Source organism: Danio rerio, chromosome 13 (genome assembly GCF_052040795.2).
Source record: "Danio rerio strain M-AB ecotype USA chromosome 13, GRCz13ab, whole genome shotgun sequence".
NCBI classification, from domain to species: domain Eukaryota; kingdom Metazoa; phylum Chordata; class Actinopteri; order Cypriniformes; family Danionidae; genus Danio; species Danio rerio.
This window is the reverse complement of record NC_141033.1, coordinates 23,798,696-23,818,956: the sequence shown is the minus strand read 5'-3', so window position 1 is coordinate 23,818,956 and position 20,261 is coordinate 23,798,696. Positions and strand designations below refer to the sequence as shown.

Sequence of the window (20,261 nt, the reverse complement as noted above, 5' to 3'; positions counted from 1 at the left end):
AAATGCAGCCTTTCGTCTACACACCTGTAGACTACAGAAAAAAAAAATACCGCTAGACATATTTCCTCTATCATTAAAAAATAGAGCACATTACCAATGACTCACCTTGTTCCCAATTAGATGTTTATGTGATACTGCTAAGGCAAACTACAGGGAGATGTTGTACATACGTTTCCACTGAATGGGGCCACATTAACATAGAGATTAATTGACCTATCAGACTGCTGGCAGTAAGAGGCACATATTTGGCTATTTGGTAAAAAATAGCCTGAAGAGGAATTCATACTCTGTTTTAGATGAGTCTCCAGCAGAGCGATAATTCACTGCATATTTAAATCCTTCCTTACCCTCAGTCAAGAGCAATCAGTTCAATTGTGATAATCGTTTGAAGACATGGACAGCAAAGCATAGACTGTTTGCAAACAAATTACAAAGTCTTCACCACTATATAACCTCATATGTGCTGCTGCTGCTGCTGCTACAAACAAAAACAGAGAGTGGAATCAGGGCTTAACGTTTCGATTGAAGAAAAAGCATGAGGATTAAAGAAGGCTGAAAGGATTTGTGTCTCTGCCAGCAAAAGACCACCCTTCACAAAACCACAGCTCTCCTGAGCCACTATTTAAAACAATAGATCGCTCATATCACAATGCATTTGAGTAAATGAGTGAATTTAGAAAAACCTGGTAATCTATTAAATCCTGAAATGACAAATGACCTCCATTTTAATTGATTTCATCTAAGCTGTGGGGAAAAAAAATTGTTTCTGACCAATTATTCTTCAGCAACCATGCTGGCTATTTTATCTGTTTATTTTTTCAGGGATCACAGTTTTGTAATTATTAAAATTAACCCTCATAGCACATTCAAAGTTATTAATTTTGTTAACAGCCACAAATAAAACCATATTACATCTGATTTACAACTGTTTGTTGAAGCGTTTTAAAAAAAACTGGTTTCAGTGTTCATTTATTTTTAATTCAATTTTTATTTTAATGCTTTTCTAGCTGGTTTCCCTTATCCTGCAGTCTCAAGCCTGTACAGATGATCCAGAACTCTGGAGCTTATCTGGTCTTCAATGAGTCCTTGTAACACCTCTCTTTATCTCATTGCATTGGTTACTGGTTGAAGCTCGAATCAAGTTTAGATCACTGATGCTTGCTTACAGAACAGCTACTGGCACTGCACTCTCTTTCCTCCACCTGCTGTTGAAGGTCTACACCCCTCCGGGAGCCTCCAGTTGGGGTGTGAGCACTGCCTTGTTGTGCCATTACAGAGAGGCTATAAGTCACTTTCGAAAACCTTTTAATTCAATGTTCCACACTGGTGGATTCCTAATTGGATTGCTGATATCTTGGTATCATTCAAACAACAACTAAAAACCCATGTCCAATTCACCTGAAACCTAGTGAATAATACCAAAACTACCTGTAGGAGCACTTTCTCGCTTTCCTACTCTAGCACTAAATTCTTTGAGCACAAAAGAGTTATTTTCAATATCTAGTTCTTCTCGTATGTATTGCCTCTTCTTGTTGAATTACTGAACACCTCCTCAATTGTAAGTCGCTTTGGACAAAAGCATCTGCTAAATGCATTTTTGTCACATATTTATGTGCACTATATATTTAAAAGTTTTGAGGCATCTCTATAAATGCACATGAACTTTAATGACATCTCAATCCTAAAGGGATAATTCATGCAACAATTTTAATTGTGCTAATATTGATCATTAATCGTGATTTATTTGTTTATTTGTCCAAATCCAAATGCACTTCTTCAGTTTTGCAGAAAACAAAATGAAGATATTTCAGTAAAGAAACAAATCTATTCACTGCCATACTTAAACATAAAGATTTATAATGTAGGAGTAAATGGATTTTAAGATCAGTTTGATTTTTATTTTGGGTGAACCATCCCTTTAATTTGTGGGGTTTATAGCACCCTTTGAAGCAATAATAGCTTTAACTCTTTAGGGAGGGCTTTCTACAATGTTTAAGATGATTTGGGGGAATTTTTCACCATTCTTCAAGAAGTCCATTAGTGAGGTCAGCTGTGGCCTATCACTTTGCACTTTGGTCAAATTAGACCTGAATATGTAATGAAGTTACATATCATCAGCTTCTATTGGCGCATTTAAGTTATATCCACATGAAAACCACCATAAAAGTCATTATTAAAAGTTGGAAAGTGTAATTTTTCTTTAAGTGATAAATTTTTTTTTTAATCGAAAGTAGATACATCTACATCTTGAGCTGACAAAAGTGACTTGAATAAACCTGACCCCATTATTACAATATTTCAGCTTATTATGTCAGCATATGCCATGACCTGAACGTAACATATGTGCACCCTCAGAAATAAAGGTATGCAGGTGTCACTGGTGTGGTACCTTTTCAAAAGGTACATATTTTGTACTTAACAGGTAAATATTGGTACCTTAAAAATATATATTAGTGCCTAAAAAATCTAAGAAGAACACATTTGTTCTTATTAGGTACTAATGTGTACCCCTGAGGTATTAATATGGACCTTTTAATATGGAAATGTGTACCTTTTAAAAAGGTACCACCCCAGCCACAGCTCACATACCTTTATTTCTGAGAGTGTACTGACATTAAAAGAATAAATTGATATAATGCAACTAATTTGTTAAATAAATGCATTCATCTTGTACTTGAAAAAGTAAAAAAAAAAAATTGAAGCTTTAATAAATTTATGTATTTGCATATACTGTATAATAACACGGTTTATCCTGCCCGATATTCAACCCTAAAACCTAACCAAATGAATAAATTGAATAATCCTAATTGTATCCCAATTCTTTACTATACACCCAAGCATTAAACCTTCCTATACAAGTAGACATGTCTCCATATAACATATAACCTAATATATTTTTATATATTTAATAACTTTAACCTAAATCAACTTGCCCTTAAATCAAACCACCATACTTAATCTCTCTCTAACCAATATTGTGACCTAAACATAACACACAATCACAAACCACAAAAACAAACCTACAATACTTCAAATATACTTAAATACTTAAAATGCTATGACCAGGTCACTTATAATTGTGACACAATGTATCCAGAGAGAATAATATTTTCACACAATATTTTTTTTTCCAAATCATGAAAAAAATTGTGAGAAGTGCATTCTGTGGATTAAACAATTTGTTATCTTTCATTTCCTACAGAACTAAGAACATCTGCTCAAAGTAAATGAACTTAACTTCTTTTCTTCTATGTATTGATTCATGCCAAGGTAGTGTCAACAGTTACTAAAGAGCATTGGTAAATGTGTTCTCTTCTTTCACACTCCACTAAAAATGCAGTATGCTTTAGACTTTGTTCTGACTTGTAAATGTCCACAGTTACTGTAATGTGTTATTTAATAGTTACTTTAACAAAAACAACAATATGAAAATACTTTGCAATGCATATTAATTCTTATTATCAATGCTTATTACCTTGGCTTGACATGAACTTTTCTGATCACAGCCACTCTGGCTAGTAGATTTCCAACATTAGTCATTCCCTATTATCACTAGCCACAATTTTGTTGTTAGGAAAATATATTTTACATGCATACATTTGACTTTGACATGCTAACATTACTTAATTTAAATTGTGTGTTATGTCAACATGCCTCCTCATTCATTTGACTTTTGTGTGTGTTGTGTATGGGCGTGCTATACAAGCATGAGCAAATGGGTTGAGGTTTCATAGTGTTGCATTGCTATTAGCTTTTATTTTACATGACTTTTCAGGGCTTAAGATTAAGGGTTTACCTAATTGATCTCTGACCACACCAAAAATAAAATAAAAATAATTATTTCTTAGTCACAAATTTTAAATATTGTGTCAAACAAGCAAAATAAAGCTGTATACGGGTACTTTTTATTCAACAAAACCTTTATTTAAAAAATTAAGGAGTTAATCTCCTATTGAAGCAATGTTATTATAACAACAATGATAATTAAACCATATTAACAAAAAAACTGTAAAAAAAAGAAAGCATGTGATAATCAAGGATGAATATCAAGGATACATAAAGGATGATCAAGTGCACACAGTTAACGTTAGGCTCACTAGTAATCTGTTCAAAGAATGTTTAAAGCGGAAGCAACTGCTGCTGCTTACAAAAAGACATTTAAAAAAAAAAAATCTAGAGCTGTTGAAAGCAGCAGGACTGTGGGTCCGCGAGCATAGCTTTTTGTCCAGTCTAATTCAAAGAGAACTAATCGCACTAGTTGCATTTCCAGACGTGGTTCCTCCGTGCAAGAAAACGAGAGCACACACTTTAAACAGTCACATGCAACACATTACCTGTGTGCACAAGTGATCATCATCTCATTTGGTATTCACCTGCCTTCTTTTGCTTGTGCGAACACAATTATTTTTGTCAGTCATTCTGCTTTTTTGATTCTAAGATGACATTTGCACACATATTGACCCATCCTTATTGTCGAACCCTGCTTTTAAGAAAACTACATTTTAAAAAGTATTTGCAGCCGGCTAGAGTGGCTAGTGAGGGCTGTCTTAACTGCCACAACTGAAATCCACCAACATTTGGTGGGCTGGCAGGTGTTAATGTCAAGCCCTGCTTATTACATATTTTATGTATTATATAATTTTTATTTTATGTTTGTTATTATTATTTCAAGCCATTGTAAGAAACATTGGAAGTGGGAAAAATCTAATAATCAACTTTTTAATATTATGATATATGATTTTTTAAAATTGTATTATTAATTTACTGTAGTTATTGGTCAAATAACTGCAATCTTTGGGAGTAAAAAAAAAGAGCTGTCCCAAAACTTGTACAATAGCATATGGAATCTATCAAAAAACAAAACATGAAACTACCATATTTTATTAGACCAGAGAACTGACTATAAAAGGCTGTTTGCAGGTAAATTTCATATCACTGATTTACATATAGTCACATTTGAATTTGTATATCTCAATTTAATGCTTTTCTTGCTATAACAGAAATGCATGTAAATGTATGCCATGGAAATTTCAATTGATATCATATTTCTAATGATTCAGTAAAATTTCTCCCCTCAGTGCTTTTTGCAGACTTTGTATTGTATTACTACAATAAACATTGTCAAAATGTCATGCAATTCTATTAAATAAGACTGAAATTGTGAGACACATAAAAAAGACTTTTCATGAATAGACAGTCTTCGGTGTAATGATTGTCACAGCAATTTTTAAATAATATAATTGTCATACCTAAGCTGTTTTCCTGTCATTGAGCCCTGTGGATTGGTAGAGTCAGCATTACTTGGAGCAAAACTGAGCTCTCGAATGGCACCTCCATGTGGTGGCGTGGACCTTGTGGGTTTATAAAACTGTAAAAGACATGAAAAAGGAAGACAGATGTTAAATATCATACTGTTATCTGTGGGTCCTGTCAAAATTTGATTAAAGCATTTTAATTCCCAATTGGACAACTTATCCAGCATTGCAAGCAGAGCTTAGGCTTCTGTACTCTACACTTCTACACTTTGGATTTGACAAAAATGTGTCCAGGTTCCACTGATGTTCAGATAATCCTACAGACCTCGGTGGAACCAGCAGACAAATCCAATTTAAATTTCACACCTTGAAAGACTTTCCCATAAAAACCCATTTCTGCTTCGGGCAGAATGCACACAATGATCTAAATGTCAGAGAGATACTTAATCTCCTCCACGAGTCCACCTTCACTCCACAGAGTCGAGTGGAATAGAAGCGAGCGATGAGAACCGATGGCTGATGGGAGATCAGAGAAGGGCACTAGAGTCACTCTAATTGGATAATATAGCACTTTCAGAACTATGTAAATCTAAGCAATGTCCCAATGGCTTCCTTTTGTGTGGGAACAATACGTGCAGGGCAGAAAGTACCACATTTCTCCTTTTTCTTTCCTCCATTTACATTTATGCTTTTGGCTGATGCTTTTCCTACAGTAGAGTGACTTACACTGAACTCAAAGTACACATTTTATCAGTTTATGGATTCCTTGGGGATCCAATCCTGTGGTTAGAGCCTGTTTGAGCGACAGATGTGTAGAAACTTCATTGCAAATTACTTACAAATGTGCAGCTTATGCGCATAATTTAGTAACTCATTATTTTCTTTTTTGCAAATGATGACTGGGAGCGTCTTTACATTATGATTTGAATGCATCATGTAACATCCCAGCCTACAGGACTTTATTCATCATGATAAAACAGGAGCTTGGAGGAAATGCCTTGTGTTTCTGAAATATTGACACTGCCTTGACAAAGAAATGACATATGCAGTCAGCTTGACATTTTTTAAAACCCTGAAGTTAGCTGACAATACATATGTGAAATGTAGCCCACACACAACGCCACAGGCAATTTTATCATGTTTGAAGTGAGTTGTGCGTTTAAAAACACTTACATAAACCTTATTCTTTTATTTCTCAACAAAAGTTAGTTGGATATAACTTTAGATTTTGGCATACGGTGGAGATCAAAATGAGAGAACAATTGATAAACAACAACAAAAAAGTCATTTTCATCTCTCTAAAAAAGAATTTTAAAGCTGTCTTTATACTACATTAGCAGATCCGTGTAAAAAAAATAACCAAGGGACTTCAACAAAAACCCTTTATATCATGGATATTGTTGTGATCTAAATAAGAGAACAACAATGTTTGTAAAGGGAATAGAAATTGCAGCTAAAACTTTAGACGGTTTCAGTCACCAAAATTGAGTAGGAAATCTACTTGCCACTGCTTTGAATGACAATTGCTGGCTAATTATCTGATGAATGCAGGGAAGGAACCACATGAATCTGAGCATTCATAACATCATAAACATTTGCATTCAATCATATAATAGGCCGATAAACATCCACTAAACCAGGGCTTCTCGAAATCCGGATCTGTTCTGTTCTGGATCTGGAACACAAAGGTATTCAATCTGGACTTGGCTACATTTCGTTTTGCAAGGCCATGCATAAAGAATTCAAATAGTGGATTTTCTTCATTAATAAATGCACAAATCTCGTAAATTAACGATTAATTTTTATATTTCAGTAAAAAAAAAGAGCCGAAATAAAATCAAAGGCAAAATATTAAAAGTTTTCCTGCAAGCCATTGATATTTACGAGGTTTCACGTGATCGAGCGAACTAATCAAAGTTGAATGGACAGATAAGTATGCTTTTATTTTGCCACAAGCCAAAACAAAGTCATTCTGCTTGATTTGTAGTGAGATACTTGGAGTTGTAAAGAGTGGAAATGTGAAACAGTAGTATCCACACAATACAGACCACAAAACTACAATACCTAAAGTTTTCATTACACATCTTTTGTATTTTTCACCTTTTTTTGGCGAGGGGTCTGGATGCAGACCTAGTGCAGTTGCAAGCTGAGCTGCATGCAATGCTTTTTATCGCCCACACCTAACCTTACCCCTCAAAGTGACATTATTAGCTCCATTTAGTGCATTTATTCTTAGCTTTTGTACTTCAAATGAAATAAAAAAGAACTGAAATTACACCATTTTGAAAAAAAATCTGGCCAAAACAAAGTTCTTTTTGAGTTCGTTTTGACAATTAGAAACAGCTCACCAAAGCAAACTTTTTTGTAAGTTCGGTTTGGTCCTTAACACCTTTGATCTAAAGTATTATTGTTCAGTGATGACTAAGCATTTGTGGGTGTGTTCTGGAACTCCACCTTCTTTGACTTTGATTGTTGTTGACAGCAGATAGTTAATGGGATTACCACTGATTAATCTGTATACTGCGCTTCAGTCTTCACAATGTGCAACTTGTGAAATATGCTTAAAATCTGCTATTTTATTACCGCTAGGTTAATTTACATATGACTAAGCAGTGACTTCAAAATTTAGAAGATTATAGTTTGTTCTTTAACTTTGATTTCCACAGTATTGCTGACATTTAAGCAGTTACATTGTTATTGTTTTACGTTAATTTATAGCCTTCTTTCTTTTCACATTAAACTAATTTGCATATGCATATGACTTAGTGAATTGTGAAAATACATGTGCTATTTAAAATACCTCACTAGAGAGGAAAAGTATGCAAAAGCATTGAAGAGAGAGCAATAGAAAGAGAAGAAATAAAACTGTAGCAGAAAGTGATGACTAATGCAGAGGACAAAAGTATGGAATGCGGTGAGCTAAAATGGTTATGATATATTCTGTAGCCATTGTAAGGTTTGAAAAACCTTTGTTTGTCTTTTCCAAACACAAACATATTCTGGCATAAGTAAGATACGTATATACTGATTTACAAAAGCAATGACTCACTACAGCAAATCTTAAAAATCATTTCCTCAAACAGGTTTGAAAAAGCTGTCTGATTCATTCAAGGATAGAAATGGTAATTTCTGAATTTAAGGTCAACCCTTTATCACATTGGTAACTAGTATTAGAAAAACTAGAAGCCTATCATTACTGAAGCAGTCAATTTCTTTTACCTTAGAGATGCACTTTGACCACACTCAAAAGAACCTGTTCAGGCAATCAAAAATGACTTCATCTGAAGTCTTTTGAAAGCTTGTCTTTGAAGATGCATTTTCCTTCTTTACGAACGCACAGCCACCTACATTTCCAGAAAAAACAAGCTTTTAAAAAAACATGCATGAATGCGCTACTTAGCTGTTAAATTAACCAGGTGAATTCAGCCAAAAATGGCTTAATATTTAGAAAAAACAAAAAACAACTCTAACACATTATAATTGTATATACTGCCATTATATACATGAATATTTAAAAACAACTTCGCATAAGCAGTAAATCTACAGAGGCAAAAAATGGTTTCATCAAAAACTTATTGTCACATTACAATTTGTATTTTTTATTGCTTGGATTGACGTATTTCTTTACCAAAATCGGTCCCAATTTTAAGGATTTTTACCCTTAAAATGACAATTTGTTTAAATTATGTAATTGTAGTTTTTAAACAGTAATACAACTAAAATAACTAGCTAAATAAATAAAAAATCAAGAAAAAACAATGAACAAAGTAACAAACTCTTATGCACATTTAATCCTTTAAATTAAATACTTCAACATAATATTACTTGGACTGATTCGTCATTTAGTGTCTAAAACAAAGATGCCCAAAGTAGGCCTGCCAAAGGCAGGAGAAGCTCAAATTCAGTGTGAAACTCCATTGTGCTATAAATGGGATTGTTTATGTTTTTACTGTAATAAGTTCATTATGAAACGTTTAAAATGAAATTGCATTCGTTTGAAGCAGCATTTTCTAATTATTTTTAAATATTACTGAATAAATTTGTAAATTATACATGGCAAAATTAATATATATGGTTTGTAGGGATGCTCCAATTGAGATTTTTGCAGCTGATACCTCGTTCCGATTGCTTGGTATGGTAATCGGCCGATGCTGAGTACTGATTCTAATGCTTAAAGCTTTATAATGTATTAAGAACATATTCCCTCTAACTATGAACCTTAAGAGAAGATCTCACCTTACCTAAGAGAATAAATGAAGGATGCTGCATATAAAATCTTAAACACGTGTCTTATAACCAGCTAGGTGTGAACACGTCATGGGCAGAAGAAGCTTTACAGAAAATAATTCATTCATTCATTTTACTTCAGCTTGGTCCTTTTTTTTAATCAGGGGTCACGACAGCAAATGATTAACTATGGAAAAGAATATAACACAGATATAGAAATTGGTAAGAAAAATGACAAACAATGCAATTTCGTAACACTGCAAATGATGAAAGAAGAATTTAACATATCTTAATCAAGAAAAAAGTTTGGAGCACATATTTAATGGATAAGATGTTAAAATGCACACCTATACATCTAATACTTCTTAACTAAAAGGTAATAGGCCTATAAACTACTGCATAGTACAAGAAGTATTTTTACTGCTCTATTTATTTAACTTAAGAAATGTAATGCTTCGAACATCACTACATGTGCCTCTCACGATCTGTTGTCTTGCTCATTTACTCTCGTCGCCATGATTTCTGGGTACTTTAACTAATGTTTTGGGGATCACAGAGCCGATATGAATATCTGGGAGAGGTCATAAGGTTGGATGAGATCACTCCACTCACAGCAGCAACACTTGATATGCATTGGCTGCACTTGCATCACTCATGTGAGTTGCACCAATAGACTGTATAAATAAGTTGCACCACTTCATGTGTATATATTTTAGCTGTTCTCATGCATCATTTACCTCCTCACATGTTGTGGCTGCTGCAGGCTATTAATAATATACGGTAGCACATGTGCATCTTCTTCTGTTTGTAAACTAATAAACAAACACCTGTTATCAGTTTATGAGATCGACTAGATTGGCAGGTACGGATCGAGTCATCAAATGTGATTATCGGCCGATACCAATCTTCGGCTGATAAATCGAAACATAACTAATGGTTTGGTATATATTCGGCCAACAGTCCTCAATCAAGTTAGATTTTTGGCCTACTTTGGAAAAACCTAGGGCACCCCTGGTCTAAAAGCAGGAAAATAGTGACTTTTTCTTTACAGGCCAAACCTAAAGCAAATAAAGTGCTAAAATATTACAAATTTTACATTTAAAAAAATGACTAATATTTCCTTTCCAATTGACTAAGCCGCTAAGCCACACCCGAAAACCGCCACACACCAATCGTAGCTTAGCAACTGTAGCTATGCACAGGAGGCCTGTCAAGCTTTTGAGCAAGAGAAACAAGCCAAAGCATTGTACATATGGATTGTGCAAATCTGATACCCGGTATCCTAAAAGTTTGGATGGGATGTTGAAATTTTTTCCCGTTCCAAAACATAAAACCCAAGGGGAGACATGCCAGCATGGATCAAGCTGTGTGAGAGGTGCTAAAAGAGCGTGGTTAAGTTAGTTTTGTTTTCGATATTCCTGACACATTCAGTGATAGACAGCAATAACTCAAACACCTCTTATCGTTAAAAAATTTAAACTGTTTCCTACAAGAATACAAAGCAGGTTATGCTTGTCTTTTTCTTTTTTTTCTTACTTGATATTATGAGCACTGCTTTGTTTAAGCCCTTGCAACAGTAGTCATACTAATAGAAATCATATTTCCACCTGTTTCAAGCTATGAATATTTAAAATTGCATATCAACAGAACAAAACTGAGATGCGATCACAAACTGAGCACTTGCGGTCAATATACTTCACCCGCAGCAGTTTTTAGTCATTTATAACCCTCATGTTCATATCAGAGCTACAATTCACCAATGTCAGTCTTTTAGAGATTTTGTCATTGGTGATGGCGTTATACCAGGTTAGTGTCTGCTTTTATATTTGGTGTCTGATTAATATTTGCTGGTAGGGAAAAACTATTTGTTCACTTCTGCTATTTATACTTTGAATTGCATTTAATTTTTTTTCCACTTAACTGCAAATTAGTATAGACTGTATAAAAATCACACAAACATACTGACAGTTATATCTACTGTAAATTGTTATGGGTCAATGATGCTAATACTTGGCACAAATCCATCAATTTCCCCTTTCTGGCCTTATCTTTCTGCGAATGAATTATATAGAAGCAGTGTTCATGTGTGTTTTTCCTCAGTGGTTAGTAAGGCTATATGTCATTGCACAACAATTAGTCTATTGGGCTGTTTGGCTAAAAAAAGAGAAATCACGGTTTAATTTGTTATTATTATATTATTTTTAAATTTCACCTGTCCTGCTGTGTATAAACTAAGTTATTGAATGGTCAGCGGCTAGGCTAACCTAGCTTCAAATTTGATTAAATTATTTTCTAATCGGTTGCCTATTATGTCGTGAATTTATCCCTGTAATGCATACTACAGTCCTTTTCTGTCTGGCTTTCTCGGATATCTCCCCTGTTCGCCAAAAATGAGTAATTATATCCCTGGCAATGTCTGACATCGGGGCCTACATATTGTAATAGACATACCAGGCACGAAAGCTTGACAGGCATAACAACAGTAACTAAGGAAGGCGGGGCTTACCGAAGGGTCAATTGCATTGCCAACAAACATTTTTTGCTTAACTGGCTCTAGGAAAATTATTACAGTTATAATGAGGATATTTTTTTGTCCTATCAATTCTTGTGCTAGCGTAAAATAAATTAGGAATAATGACAAATTCTAAATAAAAATAAATAAAGGATAACATTTCCATAAAACTATATCATTTAATCATAATTTATGTTTTTGCATCAACACAAAATGACAAAGCAAAACAAAACATGTTAATGGGTAATTCACTAAAAGCTCTCGTATTTTTGCACCACACAAGCAACACACTTTTATCAAATTAAGTTCAGCAAACAGATATTGAAATCTAAGAATAGCAAATGCATCACACAAGGCCAGCAAATGTGATGTTTACACCTGGCAAAATTTATTAAGAAAGATAATGATCATATTTGGGGGAAGGAGTGCTGTACAAAAGAACTGAAAATTGAGACTACATAACAAAACAGCACTACTGAAGATTATTTCAAAATTGCATTGCGGAGACCACCTCAGACACTGTAATGGCACATATAAAAGCTGTAAGAGAGAGTTCCTCACAGCATGAGCTAACAGGGTCCAATATATGGGATGTATAGTCAATAATAAACTCATTGGGATTTAACACATGTCTATGTTCAAAGGTTATTGACGCATCTGCTTTCAACAGAGTTGCATGAGGCTGAACACATGCTGCTTTCTGAGAAGCGCTGTCTGGAGGGGGATGCTAGTGTAATAGATATTTTAATTTAGCAATAATGACATGCAAAACCATCACCTAGTTCAGGATTATACAATCTGGATGACGTGTCCCATGCTACATAGTAATTGTTTTAAATGCCATGTCAGTGAGGAGTTATTTAGTAAGTGTGTGACATGTCACAGAGTTCAGAGAGCTCTGAATTATGCTTCTTGCTCATCCTGATGACAGCTGTTTGAAACGAATATTTCACATCCATGATAGTCATTAAATAAGTCATATTTGCTGGGCAAACACCAGCTGATTATCTGTATTAATAATGTTTGTAAGGCTGAACTTTCAGTCAATGGCGTTATATACAAGGTTATGGCTAACTTTAAACATTTAATAATCTTATTAGTTTCACAGACATGGCTACCAGTGGTTTCTGTAATGAATACGGGCCTTCACATCCTATATACACTGCAATTCATATAATTACTCAAAGAAAAAGACTAACAACATCATGTGTCAAAAGCTGGCTTTGGCTTGCGCTTGGACGTCTTGTGACAGTGTCTGAATGCTGTAGCGATTATACATCACATTGAGTTTGAGTGACATACAAATTACCACTGCGTTTGCCATGCAAATAGCCTGTATCGGCTTATCTGTGATGGATCTGCTAGTTGGAGCGATTGAGAAAGGGATGAATATTAACTAAATCTCCACACAGAATGCAGAGAGATGGTCTACATTGTGTAAGACACAGGACTGGCATCTGTGCTGGAAAGACAGAATGATGCAGTAATCACAAACCATCAATGATGGACTAGCATGACTAGCATTATTAGCGAGGCTGTCCTCTGAGACTCACACAGCCTGAATAGCCGTGACAGAGCCTTGTTATAGTGAGCCAAGCGCTGCAAAGTGTCAGCTGCTCTCATTTCTAATCAATTTTTGTCAGACAATTTGAATGCCCTTACTTAAAAACAAACTGTAAAATTAAAGTAAACTGTAACAATTTACCCTGATGACAAAATCTTATGGGATAAGAAAAAAGTGTTATATTGCATGGGAATATATTTATCAATAGCCAAAAAATACACTGTATGAGTTACAATTCTTTCATTCATTCATTTTCTTTTTGGCTTTATTTGTCCCTTTATTATTCTGGGGCCGCCACAGCGGAATGAACCGCCAACTTATCCGGCTTATGTTTTACACAGCGGAAGCCCTTCCAGCCACAACCCAACTATGGAAAACATCTATTCACTCTCATTCACACACATACACTATTGACAATTAAGCTTGTAATATTCACCTATACCACATGTCTTTAGATCGTGGGGGAAACCGGAGCACTAGGAGGAAACTTACGCAAAGACAGGGAGAACATGCAAACTCCACACAGAATTGCCAACTGACCCAGAAGGGCTCAAACCAGCAACCTTCTTGCTGTGAGGCGATCGTGCTACCCACTGCGCCGCCGTGACACCCGAGTTAAAATAATTGATTTATTTTTATGCCAAAAATCATTAGAATATTAGGGGAAGATTATGTTTCATTAAGAGAATTTGTAAATGTCCTACTATAAATATATCAAAAACTTAATTTCAGAATAGTATTGTGAATTGCTAAGAACTTAATATGAACAATTTTCTTGATCAGACAAGATTTCTGAATTTCAGATAATCATCATAAAGAAAAATGATTAATTAATTTTACTTTTTTTCCCAGTATAAACTTTTTTTCCAACAGACACGCTGTTACAGGCACACACATGCTTTCATAGAAATAACCAACATTTTGTGGTTTATTGTGTGTATGCTTGTAAGTGCTCAAATCCATATGCATGCTTGTGTGTTTACATAACCATCTGTGTATTTGACAGTAGACAAAAAAAAAAAAAAGAACATGTAATGTAAAGTGACTCTGACAGCCAATGTTCTGTGCATATGCTTTATGCCTGTACACTCAGAAAAACAAATCTTTGACTGTTGTTGCTAGAATAAGTAAAGCACAAGCTGTAAAGACACTGTTCTTTTTTTGGAAAGGGGGAAAGATCAACTCATTAAAATGTAAAGATAGACACAAAACAGTCATTTTGGTTCCTCCTAAAAATGCACTTTTAAAAATGTTGAATGGGGTAACTGCTGAAACTTCATAGACAGATTCAGTGACCTCCTAAAACATACATTACAATTTAAAAAGGCATCATGGAATTCTTTGGAATAATTTTAGGCATAATTAGTTGAGAACCAATGTTTTAGTCATTCAACTTTAAAATGATTAAAATCAACAAATAAATGTGTAAAAATATGTTAGTGAAATTCCTTGTGTAAAAATACAATACAAACAACACTAAAAATCCATCATGCACATCAAATCAGATGTCTAGAATCAGAAAACTCCTTCCCGATTTTAAACACAATTTTCTTCTCCTTATTGAGTCACACAAAACTTACAATTGAATATTTGTGCAGGTTATAAGCTAAGTTAGCCAGCTAAGCTAATATGATGAATGGATAGCTTACAAACTGACACATTTATTTCACATGAAATATTCAACCATAAAGTAATATTTCAGTATTTTTAATCAATCACTAAATTAACTATCAATGGACTTTATGCACAGGTAGTGTTTTTCAGCCAATGATAAACTTTCAGTGAAAGCTTAATGTGGTTTTTTTCAATTTCAGGTTCCTTTTACAGCATTGATGCTGTAATGTCATTTAAATACGTTCAGTTTAATAGCGTTGAGCATTCATTTATTGGTTTAAGTGAAAAACAAGATGAAAGACCGTGTAAGTGCTATCTGCTTCAGCTGGCGAATGCAGAAACTCCATTGAAAATACTATGGTAAAACAATTTGTCATATTTTAAAGACATTGCTATTTGTCTAGAATGAGACCTACTTCATATCGTATATCTATCAGGCAGTAAAGATCACTTTTTTTTTTTAAACTGACCTTAAACATGGTGGTTTTATAATGGAAAGACACCATTATAAATAGAAAGAAACCCTGGGGCTGGCTGGCTGAAAATTAAAAGTCTGTGTGCATATATCACATTCATGGATATCTCAGGCAACAAAACCAAACAAAAAACAAAAACAAATCTGTGGCTGATGGCAAGATATAACTGCAACCCAGCTCAAGAATATCCATATGCTATCTAAACAGAAATAAACAATAATAGGTATTAAAAAAAAGTCAGAAGTGCCTACTTTCTGGAGCTGCAGGACATGCTGAGGCCTAAGATTGGGTTTACTGGCCAAGCTGGAAGAGTTGAGGTTGTAGTTTTTCAGGCTTCGACTCTCCTTCAAATGTGCCTGGAGCTTTTCCCTCCTTCTCCTGTAGGGGGCAGCATATTTAGATGAGAATACATAATACAATGGGCTACGGGGTTATTTATTTACATAAACAAACACAAGCAGACTCATTCGCATGCGAACACATCACCCATCATCTGTAAGAATATGCTCTGACAGCCAAGACAGCCCATAGTTATTTTCCTGGGAGATAAAATAATTACTGGTGCACTTAAATGTCACTACATCATTGTTTGATTTTTCTTCTGTCAGTGGCTCGCTCATTGTATCATGTGTTTTATTGAAATGGCTGGGCTGTTCTACACACACCCCTTCTTGCTTCAGGAGCTTTGACTTACAGTTTGATGCTTGACTCAACTCATGAGTGAAATATGGATATATACTCAACCACACAGATCAGATCCATCAAAGTTTCACTCCAAGACAGCTATTATTATTCACCTTCCATTTTTATGCTTACAAAAGACAGCATACGCACTCCACGTAAGCTGTTTCTAAAATAAATGCTTTTCATTTTACCACAAAACATCAATTTTCACACCCACATTGTTCAAATAATATCTGAATATTAAAATATCTAAATACTTTTAATAAGTTTTATACTCAAACTAATTAACAACTAAAAAATTTGTAATTAATAAATAACAGGATTCCAAATAATGTATCATTTCAAGTTTTTCAGGGTTCCCACTCACTTTAACCCATAGATATATACACTAGATATCGCATACGGACCCTGAGCATGTGTCACCAGCACCGCCACATTTGTACAGTGCTCCCAGGACAAATGTCCTTCAACTGCACTAGTCAAGACTAAAGCCAATGTGAAGATGCTGGACTTCAGCATTGTGTGAGGGTGTAGTAACGAGCAAACAAAGAAAACAAAGCATAAGGGCAGAACATTTCATAGGTAAGATTTAGTTTTTTACATTTTGTATAATATGAACTTTTGTGCTAAACACTATAGGCTTATGCTAGTTTTGTTGAATGAAATAAGCAAACAATGTAAATAATATATGACAGCAAGATGCTGCAGCGCTAGAAACCTCTTTTATTGTCATCTAAGTGAATGAGTCGTCCATAACCAGGATTCATTCACAAACAAATCACTCCTTGCATTAGAATGAGAAGTGAAAGCAGGAGAGGGGCTGTGTTTCAGGACACGGATTAGATCAAATTTAACAGGGAGGGCGGATAATACATTTTCGTGCACACAAGCATATGCTCTGTCGTCAAAGCTTGTGGTGGTCACTTACCCACCAATGTAAGATATTTATGTAAAATTTTTATTTTCATAATGTAAACAAATATTTGCATACTGTCTAAATACATACTTGTATTTACATATATTATAGATATATGTAAACACGAGTATTTAAATCATTGCTCCGGATGGCCAGTCTGCACTTTGCACCTTGGTCCCATGCTATCCTGTACTAAAAAGGCGGGTCTATTGACGCATTCCTTCAACTATACAACAGCTAATGTATATCTAGTAATGTACAACAGCTAGCAGCATCTAATGTAAATATCTATGACTTTAACCAATGAAATTATTGATGATTTTTGGTGTTCAAAGTGTTTTGGGTGGGAATTAAGGATTTTTGAAAGTATTGTTACTTACAGTTTCTACCAGATAACATTTTAATAGGTTGGAATAACAAGTACAATATCTAAAATCTTATTGGGAAAGTTTTTATGCAATTTCCTGAAAATTGACACCTGCATTTCAGGGGCCTGAAAACTCAAGCTTTTGAAAAAGTGCAAATGATTTCAAAGTGCACTGAGAAAAAAAAAAGAAAAACCATTATTATCTTCATGTAATCTACAAAACAAAATAAATAAACAAATACATTATAATATAATCACAGAAGTACATAAAGTATGCCTTTTGGCATTAGGCAAATAAAAATGTACATATACTAATTGTTATTGCGAATTACTGCACTGTAAAAAAAAATCTGTTTGAGTTAAATTTTTAAGCCTATTGAACTCATATTAAACTGACTTAAAACAGCTTGCGTAACTTCTGAAATTATGTTAGAACATGATTAACTTTAATAAGTTTAATCATTAAGTTTAATAAGTTACAATGAACTAAAAACAGGCTGTCAGGACTAATTAATCATATAATTTTTACAGCATGGTATCATTATGCATACTTGTCACTATTACCAGCAATCAAAGCCTATGGAGATTGCTGGAGAATTACATTGGCCACTACATGAACTACAACAACCAGGATGCTTTGCACCAATCACTCCTGCCACAGCTGACAGTCATTTGGACACACACTCACACACAGCTGCTGTTCATTCCCACTGATTTCAAGGACTATGTATAGAACTCACTCAAATACACATTGCTAAGTCTTATTTTTATTTTTATTTTTTAACCAGAAACTTTAGGAAGTGTTTCCTTGCCTGATTTCAGCCTTATTTAGTGTTTATTGTTTCTAGCCTTATTCTGTGTTTATCCTGTCTGCTACTAGGGGTGGGCAAAGCGTGGCTTCATGAAACACTGAAACAGTTAAAGCAAAAAGTGTCGAAGCTTCGAAACATTACAAAAACCATCTCTATAGTGACACCTATTGGTCATACTTTGTGTATTGCTCTGAAATAGCTTCAGAAAAGAAACAGTTAAGCAAATTAGCCATTAAACCCCACATAGTAGGTTGGAGGTTTCAAGTGATTTAGGGAAGCGGTGAGAGTTTCCTACTAACATGCAAAGATAATGGGTTCGAATCCAGGGAGATAAAGTTATAGGCATGGTTCCAAAATGCTCTGTTCTTGTAACGTGTTTTGTTTTTAACATTGCTCTCACATCCGAATGAAAACTTTGTGAATAAATGTCTTATTTTGGTATTAAAAACGCAACATTATTAAAATACATCAAGTCATAATTTCAGAGTATTTGTACAAGTCGGGATTCAAACTCTGGCCATTTGCAGCACAGTTACTCTGTGCACACACATGGTCCACTGGGCTACATGAGTTTTTGCTCGACTCTGTCAGTCAAACCCAGATTTGCCAGGTCTTGAAACGCTGCTGAAATGACTGTTGCTTTAAATTGCTTTAGTCATACAATCTGGTGTTTCGAAACACCTAAGTCACGTGTCCTGGGTGTTTCAGATCATGCTTCGGTGAAGTGTTTTGTGACACTTGTGCTTCGAGATCTCTCAGGTCGAAACGTCAGTTTCACGTCAGCTATCCCTACCTGCTACCTGTATTCGTCTGATTCTCGAAAGCGCCTTTTGGATTTCCTGCATGTACCTGCTTGCTCTTGTGGTCGACCATTGCCTGAATGACTATTCATGTAAATGAAAAAGCATTTGGATTCTCAACTCAAGTAATTTTATTGTTTGTTTTTTTTTGTGTATACTTGTTAACAGTGCTTATTTTGACAGTGCTATCATCTGTACGCGAAACTTTATTTTACTGAAAATATAGAGGCATCACATTAATACAGATTTATAAGCTAGTCACCTAAGTAGACAGGAAGCGAGGCAGTGCACTAGTTTTTGGTAATTCTTACAAATGTGTTATTACATACAGACAATGGGCAGCTTTGAGGAGTTGAAGAGGACCTATCTAAATCTCCAGCTTATAATGACAGTAAATGTATTTGTCTCAATTAAACACTTGAAACAAGTCTGTAAAAGCTGAATAGCAAAAAAAAAGCACCAGCATTGAAAGCATGCCACGGGCCAAAAATGTTTTAATTCATTCTTGTTGGAAAGGTGGCCAGTAACTGTGGGTGCCTTTATGAGAAAGTAATTATGTCCCCACCTCCAGTCATTATGTTTCAGGGTTTCCATAGCAGTCGCTTTTTCCTCTCACTTGTTATATTGTGCCCTTCTTTCAAAAGATATGCTCTTGGGAACAGCTCACGCTTTGATTAATTCTGAGGTCCACTTACTTGTTCCGGCAGTAGAGAGCCATGCAGAGGGTGCCTAGAAAGCTGATTCCCATGGCAATACATGTGATAGACATCACTTGTCTTTTGTACACCTCCTTACTCTCTGTTGGGACAAAACAAACAAAGGAATTAAACAAGAAGAGACATGAGAAAAACATTCATTGTTACACAATGCAAGATCTTAGCAAATACTGTATCCTCTATTAATATTGGCACCCATAAATTAGAGCAAAGAATACTGTGAAAAAACATCTTTATTGATTAACATTTTAAAATTTTGCTCAACATATTAACACAAACTCTCATTGACAGCAAACTATTTCAAACAGTTTTATCACA

General features: G+C 34.8%; 1 protein-coding gene across 5 annotated transcripts in view; it reads right to left on the bottom strand.

The window, feature by feature from the left end:
• Positions 1 to 20,261, bottom strand: part of nrg3a (neuregulin 3a) — a 600,385-nt gene that overhangs the window by 15,205 nt on the left and 564,919 nt on the right. For all 5 annotated transcript variants that reach the window (XM_087279167.1, XM_087279168.1, XM_087279164.1 and 2 more), the window contains 3 exons: positions 19,923 to 20,025; positions 15,900 to 16,026; positions 5,250 to 5,368 (listed from right to left, as the gene is read on the bottom strand). In XM_087279167.1, the coding sequence (XP_087135293.1) occupies positions 5,250 to 5,368; positions 15,900 to 16,026; positions 19,923 to 20,025 (349 nt within the window). The remainder of the gene's footprint in view (positions 1 to 5,249; positions 5,369 to 15,899; positions 16,027 to 19,922; positions 20,026 to 20,261) is intronic.